Here is a 14,904-nt window from a genome sequence, read left to right on the forward strand (position 1 = left end):
GCTACACCAGGCTCCAATCTGATCTGGCAGAGTTTCTACAGCTGGATGCCCTTCCTAATGCCAACCACTCCGAGAGTGTAGTGGGTGCTTTTACGTGCCACCGGAACAAGGGCTAGTCAGGTGGTGCTGGCAACGGCCACGCTCAAAATGGTGTTTTTTATGTGCCACCTGCACAGGAGCCAGTCCAGCGGCACTGGCAACGACCTCGCTCGAATGTTTTTTCATGTGCCACCGGCACAAGTGCCAATAGGGCGACACTGGTAATGATCACGCTCAAATGGTGCTATTTACGTGCCACTGGCATGGAAGCCAGACAGCTGCTCTGGCAATGATCACACTCGGACAGTGCTGTTAGTGCTTCACTGGCACAGTTGCCAGTCATCGAATTTGGTTCAATTACGATTTCGATTTCACTTGCCCCAACAGGTCTTTGGAAGCAGAGTTTAGTGTCCAATGAAGGAGAGGTTGGTATGAGTGCCAGTCGTCGAATTTGGTTCGATTTCGATTTCACTTGCCTCAACAGGTCTTCACAAGCAGAGTTTAGTGTCCAATGAAGGAAAGGTACGCATAAGTGGGCTGGCTACACCCCTGGCAGAGGCCACAAATTATGGTCTCACATGGCTTGCCGGGTCTTCTCACGCACAGCATATTGCCAAAGGTCTCGGTCAGAAGTGATTGCCTCGGTGAGGCCCAATGTTCGAAGGTCGTGCCTCACCACCTCATCCCAGGTCTTCCTGGGTCTACCTCTTCCACAGGTTCCCTCAACCGCTAGGGTGTGGCACTTTTTCACGCAGCTATCCTCATCCATTCTCGCCACATGACCATACCAGCGCAATCGTCTCTCTTGCACACCACAACTGATGCTTCTTAGGTCCAACTTTTTTCTCAAAGTACTTACACTCTGTCGAGTATGCATACTGACATTACACATCCATTGGAGCATACTGGCTTCATTTCTTGCGAGCTTATGCATGTCCTCAGCAGTCACGGCCTATGTTTCACTGCCATGTAGCATGGCTGTTCGCACATATGAGTCATATAGTCTGCCTTTTACTCTGCAGTTTGATATCTAATTTGATTGTATCCACATTTTTAGTTGTCCATTTCACCATTTATGCCATCGTAACAGGGGCTTTTGAGAGTCTACTCTGTGGACAACAGAGTGCATGACCACACCAACAGAGGCACCTTTTCAGTAAGCGTTGTTGAAGGAAACTGATCTAACACCAATGACAAACTTAAGAACTTCAGAAAAAGACTACAAAAACAAAATATTTGGCAAAAGCAAAAGTGGTCTAATACTTTCTCTTTTGTAAGTCTACCGCTCTCATTGGCTGTGCAGTACAACAGAATGTAATGTAAACATATGCTTGGTAGATGTAAATGTTTGTGATTGCACAGATTTTCAATATAGGCCAAAACTGGCCTTGAAGACAATACTATGGCTTCAGGACCATCCTCTGTAGCACATGTACAATAAGATACCACGGTAGCAGGTGGTGAAATTGTAACAATCAATTACTGTTGACTCAGTTGTGGTTTTGATTTGATACCTTTTTAGCCAGTCCATCTGGCATTACCCTCTTCTACCAGTTAATATTAATTAGATCAGCCATTGTTGTTGTCTAATTTACCTGCTTCACCGTTGGGTCTTGAAAGGTGTTGGTCATGTACAGTATGGGTTTTTTTCTTTGACCTTGTTGCCATGGGTAACCTTAACAAGAGTAGCAGACTACTGATGACATTGCTCACAAAATTATATAATGTAGAATAAACTCAGTCTATATCAGGAATTAACTGCTAAGATGTTAATGTAAATGATATTAGACATTAACAGCTATAATGTGAGGCAGAAAGAAGTAACAGACTCTACTAATAGGACTTAAACTATGAATCTTTGCATGTCAGGTAACCAAATTACCATCTGCCCTTGTCATTCAGTTTCCTCAAATTAAGTTCTCACATTTATAGTAACTAATTAGAGGAAACAAAATGGAAGGCATTCTGTAGTGTAATCAGTAACAATTGCTTAGCAAGTGAATGGTACAGGGTTCAAGTTATGTCAGTAGGCCTACTCTTTTCAGTTTCACATTAGTGCTACTAATATTTAATATCATTAGGTGGCAAGCTGGCAGAATTGTTAGTATGTTGGGTAAAATGCTCAGTGGCATTTTGTCCGTCTTTACGTTCTGAGTTCAAATTCCACCAAGGTTGACTTTGCCTTTCATCCTTTCAGGGTTTATGAGATAAGCATCAGTCGAGCACTGGGATCGATTTAATTGACTTATTCTCTCTCTTAAACTTGCTGACCGTGTGCCAAAATTTGAAACCAATATTTAATATCATTTAGCTTCAGCTTTGTTTCATCAGTTTACCTTTCATGCATTAAAAAAAACGAAGTTAAACATTTAGCAATAATTTAAGATGTACCTGAAATAGATCATAATTAATGTAAAGAAATGTATTTATTCCTGTAAAATTCACTACACTTAGAAGACATTATTGCACTTTGCCTCTGACCTCTAAGCTACTTATGCAGCTGTTAAAAGACTTGTGTATTGAAGAATTTCAGTTTTGATTTAATCTTTATGTATTTTTGTTTTGCAGGAAATATAGCTTCTATGAAGCATTTCAAACATGAAGTCGATACCATCAAAACAGATTTTGAGTGTGGTATTAGTTTAGAAGATTTAACGATACAATTCCAGCGAGGAGATAAACTGATTTGTTATAAAGAAATTCAAAAGCCACAAACTATAAAATGGGATGTAGGTTTTTGAGTATATTTATATTGTTATTTTAAATAAAATAATAAACTATATTATTTATATTCTGTTTCAAAGTTTCATCTGAATTAGAAACTGAGGTGTAAAAGGACAAAAAATTATCATCATCAGTTTAACATCCACTTTTCCATGTTCAGGCAGAATTCATTGAGACAGATTTTTAACAGCTGGATACCCTTCTGTCACCAACCCTCACTTGTCTCCAAGCAAGATAAATATTCTCTTAGGGTCACATATGTTTTCATGGCAGATTGGAAATGAACAATACTGTTTTTGTGATACTCATTTAAAATTATAGCATGATATCAGGGCAAAGTTACGCTCACACACACGCACACATCACTAGCTTCTTTCAGTTTCTATCAAATCCACTCAAGCTTTTGGTTGGCTTGGGGCTGTTGTAGAAGGCACTTACCCAAGGTGCCATTCAGAGGAATAGAACCTGAAACCACGCAGTTGGTAAGCAAACTTCCTAACCACATAACCATGCCAGTAAGCAAGTCTTTGTAACTGTTGATTTTGCTTCTCCAATTCATAGTTTGCTTTTCGCCATTGTTCAAATCATTACACCATCTTTGATGAAGTATTTTTCATCTACATCATTATTATACAAAATTTTCAAGCAGATAATAGCCTGGAAAATCAATTGGAATATGATTTCACTTAGATGATTCAATTGAAGATGTGCTTCCAGCAATAAAATGCTCTATTATTTTTCTGTTAAGTTTCCTTGCAAGAATCGGTAATACTCTACCTCCACAAAAATGCCACAAAAAATGTGGAAAAAAATCTTCCAAAATTCACTGAGTTCAAATATCACGCCAAATAATGTCAGAGACAATAACTCAACTGTTTGCAAAGTGAAATCAGGTGTTTGAACGAATGTACTAACGAAATTTGGGTTCAAATATACATTTAAATAACAATGGGTACGCTCGGCCAGGTTAGTCTTATGAACCAAAAAAATTTTCGGCCGGCTATGGCCGGGTTAGTAACGAAAGGGTTAAAGTAGAATTTTCATGGTTCATAACCATCATAATACCTGTGCTATTATCATTTCTGAGTAGATCTCCAACCATAGTTAATAGTTTTTAACCTAATCTACTTCTATGATAGTTAATACTTACCTGGTTTGTAGCAATAAACCATATAAGAGACCTGATAGGAGAAATTTGGCTATAAAAACAAGTATAATGGTAATGACCATGCCAGCAATGACTTTACTTCAGCTTTTTTATACAAAAATAGCAGCAATTACATCATAGAACATTCATTCAAGCCATTTCAGAGAAACTGAAATTTACTTTTACTTTATTTCATGTGGTTTCAAAAGTTTTAGCACACAGCTGCAACCTGTTCACTGATACCAATTCTGTTGAAATGGAATTGTATCAGTTGTTGGCACTCCATCGCTTACAACGTCAAGGGTTCCAGTTGATCCGATCAACGGAACAGCCTGCTCGTGAAATTAACGTGCAAGTGGCTGAGCACTCCACAGACACGTGTACCCTTAACGTAGTTCTCGGGGATATTCAGCGTGACACAGTGTGACAAGGCTGACCCTTTGAATTACAGGCACAACAGAAACAGGAAGTAAGAGTGAGAGAAAGTTGTGGTGAAAGAGTACAGCAGGGTTTGCACTATCCCCTGCCAGAGCCTCCTGGAGCTTTAGGTGTTTTCGCTCAATAAACACTCACAACGCCCGGTCTGGGAATCGAAACCGCGATCCTATGACTGCAAGTCCGCTGCCCTAACCACAGGGCCATTGCGCCTCCACTAATTGTATCAGTAATCAGCTTTAAAGTGAATAAAATGGCTCTTTCATGATGTAATTGCTTCAGTTTCAACACAATGTCTCAGATTGACAAATCACATGATAGACATGAATAACTACAAAATCCAATAAAAATATATTTTCATTTATTCTTTTAACAAAAATTTAACAATTAAAAAAATCTTTGATGTTTTTAGAAATTTTTTTTTTATGAATGAATCATATTGTCGACTTGATCTGCAACAATCCTTGAAATAGCCAGAGACGATGTAGCAGCCGGAGAGGGAGCATTACGTACATGAAGGATCCGTTTAGACATATCACCAGTGCCGCTGTCAAATACAAAATCATCTACCAAATTGCCATCCTTGTCCAAAGCTTGAGCTCTCACACCAGATGGTCCTCTGGGATAAAAGTAAACAACAAATCAAAACAAATGATGCAAAAAGGGAATTAAAAGTAAAAGTATATTTCTTAATGGCATTGATGTTTTATCCTACCTATGTTACACAGTTCTTGCTGCATTTGACAATCTAAGACTAATTTCAGAATACTGCAGGACAGATCCTAAGACCAAAGTACCATGTAAAAAGCACCCAGTACACTCTGTAAAATGGTTGGCATTAGGAAAGGCATCCAACCATAAACCAAGCCAAAACAGACTATGGAACCTGGTGTGGCCCCTGGCCTTGCCAGTTCTTGTCAAGTTGTCCAACCCATGCCAGTATAGGAAATAGACACTAAATGTTGATGATGATGATACTAATTTATGTAGTGTATTTAGAAAAAGTCATCTTCAATGCAGAAAATGATATGATTTAATATAAAAAAAGCAAATTATTTTTTTGTTGTTCAAAATTTGCAATTAGCTATTTTAAAATAATGATGTTCTAGACATCTTTCTTCTTGTGACTGTTTCTAAATGTAAGTGGTTATAAAAATTGAAAGAACCAATGAAAGATGATTAGAAGAATTCAATCGAAACAGTACCTAGTGTTTAAACATCATTCGTCAGAATTAGGTTTCTTAAGTTTTAAAACTTTTTCATTAGTTTCCAATGCAGACTGATTACCATGGCAAATGTATTGCATTTAAAGGAAATCTTAGGGATCACACTAGCACAACTGTTTAGCAGTTTGAAAAGATTTCCAGTGGATTTTGTTTTAAAGACATTGATTTCTATCATAAGCACAAGGTAAAATACATCTACCAAGTACTTGAATGGTATTTATTTTATTATAAGTATGAACAACAAAGTCAACCATGATAGGATTTGAACTCAGAACACAAAAATATTTTGTTTATCACTCATTCCTGCCAAACCTCACACTTCTGTACAGTTTCTATCTATCAAATTTCACTCACAATGTGCTGGCCAACCCAAAATCTCTGACAGAAGACATTTGCCTACAGGGCCACATGGTGGGATTCCAGAAGTACGTGGTTGCAAGTTGCACTTAACAACTGAACCTATATATATATATATATATATATATATATATATATATATATATATATATATATATATATATATATATCCCCTTCAGGTAGACAGCCCTGCTCAATCTGTAGAAAAGGTGTAGGTAGAAACTCCATAAGATGAACTCAGTGTAAGCTATGGACACATAAGAGGTGCAGCAATATCAGAGAATAGTTTTTGTGTGTGGATGGTGCACAGGTACAATTAACATTAAAAAAATAAAAGTAGTCAATAACTTCTGTTACCAAGTCAGTAATGGGGGTGGATGCTCTGAGAGCATGGCTGCTAGAATAAGAACAGGCCAGGCAAAGTTCAGAGAGCTCCTACATCTGGTAACAAAGGGTCTCTCTCACAGAGTGAAAGATGCCCATGTGTGATGGGCATCACAGAGTGTATGATACCCATGTGTCAACAGTCACGCTACATGGCACTGACTGCTGAGGACATGCAGGCTCATAAGAAATGAAGCTAGTATGCTTCACTGGATGTGTAGTGTCAGTGTGCATGCATGACAGAGTGTAAGCATCCTGAGGGAAAAGCTGTGTGAAGTGTCACACTAACAGTGGAGGGAACCTGTGGAAGAGGTAGACCCAGGAAAACATAGGACAAAGTGGTGAAGCATGATCTTTGAATGCTAAGCCTCATGGAGGCAATGACAAGAGACCTTTGACAATATGCTGTGCTTCAGAAGACCTGTCAAGTCAAGTGAGATTGTAGTCGTGGCTGATGTCAGTGTTGCGTAATTGGCACATAAAAGGCACCCTTCAAATGCTGGGTAATATGCTGTACTTGAGACGACCTGTCAAGCCAAGTGAAATTGAAGTTGTGGCCGATGCCAGTGCTGTCTGACTGGCACCCATGCCAGTGGCATGTAAAAAGCATTGTTCAAGTGTTGGGCCTCACGGAAGCAGTGACAGGTGACTGAGACCTTTGGTGATACACCGTGTTTGTGAAGACTTGTCAAGCTAAGTGAGACCGTAGTTGTGGCTGATGCTGGCATCATGTCAATGGCATGTACAAAGTACCCCCTACACTCTTGGAGTGGTTGGCATTAGGAAGGGTATCCAGCTGTAAAAACCAAGCCAAATCAGATTGGAACCTGGTACAGCTCCCTGGCTTACCAGTTTTCAGTCAAACCGTCTTACCCATGCCAGCATGGAAAGCAGTCATTAAACAATGATGATGATGATGAAGCTACTACCTCTCTCTTAGATTGAAAATCAGATTGTATGATGCTTATGTATGAACAGCAATACTACACAATAGTGATATGTGGGCAGTGAATGCAGAAATGAACTAGCACACTGCTGAATGTGCAATGTCAGTGTGCATATACAAGGTGTAAACATGTTGAGAGAAAAATTCAGCATAAGAAATATCAGATGTAGTGTGTAAGAAAGAAGATTGTGCTGATATGGTCATGTAAAATGCATAGACAAGGACAGCTGCATAAAGTGCCAATCACTAAATGTGGATGGAACTTGTGGAAGAATGACAAGCTCGTTACTAATCTCTTCTTATTTAGTGAGATATTCGAGTAAATTTATTCCCCAATAATATTTTGTCTACAATTGCTAAATGTGGATAGAACTTGTGGAAAAGGGAGATGCAAGAAGACATAGGATGAAATACTGAAGAATGTTGTTCAGATGTTGAGCCTTATGGAGATGACAAAAGACCAAACTATGATTTCCTGTGCATGAGAAGACCTGTCCATTTCAACTTAAAGGAATCCTGAAAATCATATATCTATGCCCCTGCATCCAATCTATCCCTGTTGAGTCTCTCCCCTACAACTCATCTTCCTTACTTCCACTCTTCTGAATATGGTCCTATTCACTCAGAACTGCACATATTTCATCCCCACTATTGTGATGCCAATTATCACTCTCCCTGGAACTACTTCCTTTTGTCATCCATACTCTCAGTACTATCCCTTCATCTCCTTTTCCCTCATTCTGCCAATAGCAACCCCAACTATTTTCGCATCTGTACCTCTGACCTTGTCCCATGCACTGTTCATTTCTCTTGCACATTTCACATCATCTGTGCTCTCATTTATTACTTCACTGACCAATTATTTCCTTCACCCTTTCCCCCAACAAACTCATATTTGCCATTAAATGTGTCCCTACTTGTGTTCACTATTCACCTCTATCCCCTCTTTATTCATCGGCCACTTTCCTGTTACACTTTTGCAAACTTACTACCTACCTTTTTCACTGTCTAATTTTCTGTCCCACTTCTCATAAATTCACCTACTTGTGCATTAATGGCATGCCCAGACACCTTATTATCACCATCTTCTTTCATTTTCCAGCTGGGGTAACCATGTATCTTCTCTACAATAAGATACCTGTTCCTGTCCATCTATCATATTTTAGCCACTCATCACCTGGCATTAAGCCACCTCCCTCAATACTACACTTCCACTCATTGCAAGTTACTTAGTGACCTCACTAGTGCCAGTCCCATGAAAACAACACCCAGTACACTCTGTAAAGTAGTTGGTGTTAGGAAGAGCATCCAGCCTTAGAGACCATGCCAAAGCAGATATAGCTTAGTGCAGTTTTTCTGGCTTATCAGATCCTGTCAAACCATTGACCCATGCCAGCAGAGAAAACAGATGTTAAATAATGATGGTGATATTATGTATGTATGTGTGTGTGTGTGTGTGTATGAATTATTGTTTCAATGTCCACTTTTCCATGCTCACATGTGTCAGAATTAACTGAGATAAATATTTTACAGTCTGATGCCTTTCTTGTCACTAATCTTTGCTTTTTCCGAGGCAACATAATATTTTTTCATGATAGGTCATGTTTTCACAGGAGACTGAAAACAAGGAACACTGCTTGTATAATGGCGATGCACATTTATAAATATTACACATTGTCATGACAAGTTACAAGCAAGTGCACATACACATAAGTGATAGACTTCTTTTAGTTTCCATCTATTATATCCACTTACAAGATTTTGGCCTGCCTAGAGCTACAGAAGAAGACACAGGTGCCACACAGTGGGATTGAACCCACCAAAAAGTAGTTAGGTGGGAGACAAACAGCTTCACCACTCAGTCATGCCTGCATCTATGTGTGTGTGTGTGTGGTGATGATTCTGTATAGTATGACCAGTAACTTAGCAGTTTGACAAATATGGGTGATTAAATAAGTGTTGGGATTGGCCAAGTAGTACTCAAGTATGGTAGCAGTCCAGTGCCTGAAATCAGTAAAGAATATCTATAAATAAAAGATCTTACCTGATGACATCTTCAAGTTTCAAAGATGGAATAAACCTCTGAAGCTGTTTAACTTGAGCACTGATGAAAAGACCCCGGTACATTTCATTAAGACCAAAACTTAAATTCTTCATTGCTATTTTTCTCAAACCACTGCAAATAAATATATAACATCATTAACCCTTTAGCATTTGAACTGGCCATATCTGGCCTAAATATTCTACCAGTTTTATGCTCAAATTAGCTACATTCAGCCTCTCATACTTGCCCTACAATGTCATTTTAAAAGTAAATGATAACATCATCAAAATCTCAAAGCTTCAAGATAATACATGCTTAATTGAAAACAATGTGAATAATTAAGTGTTACATTTGACAGAGTAATCTAATTGATAAAGGGCTAATATCATGTGATTAATTAAATAATGATAGAATTAATAATGAATTATCATCAAGCTAGCTTTCCGCAACCATTGGCATAATGACATCTAGACAATTCCAAACAAAATTATTAGAATTATTTTAAAATGATATTAAGCTAAATTTGAATGTTAGTTTTTTTTATAAAACCTAGTTGTTGTTGTTTAACCTCAAGTCAGCTCTGATTGAGTATATCTATGACCAAAGACATTCTAGCCTTTATTATTCAATCTTTTTACTGACTTAAGATACATTATCCAATGTATCCTCTTAAAAATGGTGGGGTCTGGTTTTGGAGTCATTTGGTTGCTATTTCTAGTGAATTTTCCTAAAGATTTGTTCATTAGGTGGATACAGCCAGCAATAATCTCATAGCATCTCTTCCTCATAACAGGATAAACAGCAACAACATCAATATACTCTAAAAAGGCTGAAGAAACCGAAAGTCACTGTTTCTCATCAAGATAGTAAAATTCAATTTTTGGTTCAAGCCTGAGAAAAAAAAAACATTGATTTCTTACCTGTAAGACAGTGCGTCTATCATATCTTTGGCACTGAAACTAAAGAATGTATAACCTTCTCTTTTGAAAGCCAACACAGCATTTGGACCTAACCACACACTGCCATCAACACGAGGTGTGAAATGGACTCCAAGGAATGGAAATCTGGGATCAGGTACCTGTTAATAAAAATGCGTTAAGATATAAAAAGAGATTAAAAAGATTATCCACAATTAAAAATAGAACCCAACAAATATCTGTGCTGAAAAATGTCATTGAAACAACACACACACACACACACACACACACACACACACAACAGTCATTAGCTTCGTGTGATTAAAATGCGAAATGTTTGTGTGGTTTAGAAGTTTGATTCTCAATTACTTGGTGTCAGGTTCAGTCTCATTGCATGATACCTTGGGCAAGTGTCTTCTTTTTAATATTCCATGAAAATATGTTTGGCTGTAATGAAATATTACCTTGCTTCAAAACAGCTCAGGGTTAGTGACAGGATGGGCAGCAGGCTGTAGAAAATTTGCCTCGAAAAATTCTGACTATTGTAAGCTTGGAAAAGTGGATGTTAAAACAATAATGATGATGATATAATTACTTTATCCAGAAGTTCTGGTGGCTATGAGAAGTGAAGCATTCACAATTTATATGCTCTGTTGAAAACATAACACTTGCAGATATGAAGGCAAGTTCTATGAACTAATCTAACACTATACAATATGACCCTGTGTATACATACATGCATATATAAATGTATCATCATTAGTTTTTTCTCCCTTACTGGAGTGGGCTGGACAGGATTGCAATGCAACCATCCTCCACATCCCTCAGTCTCTAATGCTCAGAGAATCTCCAAGTATTTGGTGATTGTTTGGGTTATTTTGGTTTGCATGACGTTTTGCCAGGACATTTTACCACAGGATGTCCGCTATTTCACCAAAATTCATAATAGTTATACATAATTATAAAACAATAATATCCTACAAAAATGATACTTGCTGTCAAAGATGGAAGAAAATGGATGTAAAACCAGTCATGACAATAACACATATTTTTTTCACGTCTGGCCATATAGCCTTTCTTGTTTATTTTCACTGTTTCGTTTTCCTGTCTTGTTTTCTGTCCGCCACTACATTCCTCCACGTTACAAATTTAATTTAAATTTAATTTGTGGTCTGTGGGAAGAGCCATTCTAACAATGCATCCTGCCCTAACTCTTCGAAACGCTTAGTTTTAGAATGGTGGCAGCTGATGAAGGAAATGTTCTCTATGTGGCCTGTGTGTTTTCTGTACTCTGTTTATCATTTTGTCCACGTTTTTTTTGCTACGTCCTGTACCCAGATATGCATCTCTATATACATGTAGATGTAGGTATGTACATACATGTATGTATATACGCATATACTCATATATTATTTGTATTATATATATGTATATAATCAAAATAAGCAACACGGATTTTAAAGATTATTGCAGTACACACATTTCATGCTACTCCATTTATTTAAGCAATGCGAGCATTACATTAAATGTAAAATGCAGAGCAATCTCCAGCTGCACAAGGATGCAGAAAATTTACTGAAAATTTCATTTCAGCAGAATGGACATATTACTGTTGTGACAACATTTAAAATCTAAGTTGGAAAGAAGAATACATAAAAAAAAAACCATCTTGACACAGCCAAGGCTAGCAGGCTAGTAATTAATTCTAGGTAGAATTCTAACTGTCCCTGATTTTATTTGTTTCTTATCTAGTGATTTAAAGCTTAAGGGGGCAATCAACCTTTTCACGAGTAAAGAAGTATATGTATATATAGTTTTATACACACACACACACACACACACACACACACACACACACACACACACAATAAAAGTTGAAATTCAACCAAAATTTTGGTCAAACATGTTGAAATGTTAAAATACAGAAATACAAATAACGTGAGTGAAACAAGTGCATTTTTCTAAATATGTGAGCAATATTTTGATATATGGATGAGAATATGTTATTGCTGTACTGTTTACTTATTTACCTAATATGGAATATAAATTCATTAGCCTTAAAGTGAATTATTCATTCCTTCATTCATCAAGGTGCATGTCTCTCCAGCTGGAGAAATCTATCTCTCAACCAGCAAGCATCATCTAACAGATGATGCTAGGTGGTTGGAATTTGTTTTGAAGATTTACCTTACTCATCTCACTAGATCCGCAGGTTGGCAAGGCTACATTTTGAGGCATCTTGATAGAATTTTACTCAAACTGCAGAGAGTTAGAACAAATATTGCAAAGTATCTGATCTGACATTCTTACAGTCCCACCAAATCCACTCCCTTAGGCTGGTATTTTTTATCAACCACAAAAGAATGAAAGATAAAGTTGATCGGGATGGGGCTTGATTTCAGAATATAAAGAGTCAGAACAAATACTGCAAAGCATTCAATATGATGCTCTAATGATTCTGCTATATTGGTACCTAAATGAATTATAATAAAAGAAAAACAGAAGAAATGAAGCAAAAGGATTTTATGGTTTTTTCCACTTCTATGGCAAACTGCTCAGTCATGAACTGTCAAGAAAATCCTTTATGGCCAGTTACCTGAATTAGTTAAAATTTCAAATGAAAGAATTCATGGTTTATTATTGATACTTTACCAACATCAGTTAAATCTTTAAAATAGACAGAAATAGCAAATGAGTACTCAACTGGATATATGTTTCCTCTGACCATATCACTCTTATGAGGTTTCAATAACAAGTAGTCACCACGGAATGGGACAATACGAGGTTTTCTATCACAACCAGTTTTCTCAGCCAGACGATCAGAATAGAGTCCACCACAGGTTATTAAATACTGACATTGTATTGCTTGACCCTGTGAAAACAAAAAAAAAAAAAAGTAACAACATAATTTATATCAGTGAATATATTACTGAAGAGGGGATACTTTGTCAATATAATATTAAGGTTATATTGTGTAGGTTGAATACTGTAAAGATTCTTCCACAATAGATTGTTTGTATATTCGTAAAGTCTACTATTTTAAGACAAAAAAAAAAAAGAAGTAATGTTGTTTATCTCTTTCATTCCTAAAATGCATGAATAAAGTGAACTACTGAAAACAGCTCCAATAGTGAACCAATGATTTAAAGAGAAATCACAACAGAAGCAAAGTTTATTACAGAGTTGGTTAGGTAGTAAAATCTATAAGTTTGTGGCAAATCAACAACCTAGTAAGACAGATGTAGTTCATGGTTTAGAGTTAGGCACATTAGCTCAGGGTACACTACAGTTCCAATATCCTATCAACTCAACCATTTATGATCTCCTTTTATCTGCTAAGTACATTGGAAATTGTCAAAACTTTAGTGTGTCACAGACTTCCTGCTAATGGTGGTACAAAGAAGTGGATCCACATTAAAAGATTTATTTTTTTATGTTCTTCACATTTATGGGTGGTGGTCCTCAATAATAGTGACTTTTAGCTGTAGAGCACACCATGCCATCAAATTGTTGAGCAATGTATGTCTACTGTTTCTTCATGTCCACATATTCAATGATAGCAGACATCCATGCAACAGTCAATCATCAATTATGAGTGTACAGAATAATGTATGAATGCATTTGTGCATGCATGTGTGCATATTCATGTGTGAATGCATTTGTGTGTGTAAGTATAAATACATGTGTAAAAAGAAATTTGTTTCAACATATACACATTTGTGCTTGTTTGCATTATGTGTAATGCATAAGTGCAGATGTATGCATGTGTGTATGCAGATATATCTGTAAACGTATCTGTGAATGTTTCTTTGAATGTGCATGTACATGCTATATGTAAGCAAATATTTTTTTTTAAAGTATCTTTTCTTCAAAAATCATTGTAGAAATTACCTTTTTCACATCACCCATAACTGTCACAGGATATTTTAAATTTTCTGTTGACATCGAAAACTTGTTAGCAGCAAAATCTGTGAAGATATGGCCTCCACATTTTTTAAAATTTTCTCCATAACTGAGAGCAACCTGTCTCCAATCTACAATTCCTGTATGGGGTGAATGAATAGCTCGCAGTCCCTAATAATATAAAGGAGAGATAAAGCATAAATTTTAAAATGAAATTTTCTTATTACTTAATAATTTAAAAATGAGAGCTTTAGCTGGAATAAATTTTAACAAGAGTGAACAATAAACTGAACTGATGATAGAATCTGTTCTCCTGGTCTTGTCTAACTAGCTATAAGTATGTAGGTACCATAGTGATGTTGAGTCTATTAATATAGATACTGAGAGAACTTTAAACTGACATAACTTGTAATGGGCTGATGTTATTTAGATATCATCATCATTTTAACTTCCACTCTTTCACATGTGTATGAGTCAGATGGAATTTGTTGAAGTAGCTTTTCAAAGGGCAGATGCCATTCCTGTTGTCAACCCTCACTTGTTTCCATGCGGGGTAATATTTTCCCATTACCAAACTTATTTTCATAGAAGACTGGAAATGATGGACTCTGCTTGTATGAAAATGAACCCATTTACAACTATCATGCACTGTCAAGACAAGGAGACATAAATACCCAAACATGTGCAACACACATACACATATATGTACATATACATCTTATATATAAATGTGTGTGTGTGTGTGTGTGTGTGTGTGTGTGTGTGTGTGTGTGTGTGTGTGT

The 14,904-nt window shown here is 36.9% G+C and overlaps 2 protein-coding genes across 2 annotated transcripts in view; one reads left to right on the forward strand and one right to left on the reverse strand.

Moving 5' to 3' along the window:
- Nucleotides 1-2,828, forward strand: part of LOC106870599 (translation initiation factor IF-2, mitochondrial) — a 35,705-nt gene extending 32,877 nt beyond the window's left edge. The window contains exon 17 of the mRNA XM_014916732.2: nt 2,608-2,828. Within this exon, the coding sequence (XP_014772218.1) occupies nt 2,608-2,780 (173 nt within the window). The 3' untranslated portion in view covers nt 2,781-2,828. The remainder of the gene's footprint in view (nt 1-2,607) is intronic.
- Nucleotides 2,829-4,689: 1,861 nt separating this feature from the next.
- LOC106870546 (L-2-hydroxyglutarate dehydrogenase, mitochondrial) overlaps nt 4,690-14,904 on the reverse strand; it is a 20,952-nt gene continuing 10,737 nt past the window's right edge. Inside the window, exons 5-9 of the mRNA XM_014916672.2 lie at nt 14,111-14,293; nt 12,924-13,091; nt 10,223-10,380; nt 9,303-9,434; nt 4,690-4,964 (exon numbers count right to left, since the gene is read on the reverse strand). Coding sequence (XP_014772158.1) covers nt 4,769-4,964; nt 9,303-9,434; nt 10,223-10,380; nt 12,924-13,091; nt 14,111-14,293 — 837 coding nt within the window. The 3' untranslated portion in view covers nt 4,690-4,768. The remainder of the gene's footprint in view (nt 4,965-9,302; nt 9,435-10,222; nt 10,381-12,923; nt 13,092-14,110; nt 14,294-14,904) is intronic.

The sequence above is a fragment of the Octopus bimaculoides genome, chromosome 11 (genome assembly GCF_001194135.2).
Source record: "Octopus bimaculoides isolate UCB-OBI-ISO-001 chromosome 11, ASM119413v2, whole genome shotgun sequence".
NCBI classification, from domain to species: Eukaryota; Metazoa; Mollusca; class Cephalopoda; order Octopoda; family Octopodidae; genus Octopus; species Octopus bimaculoides.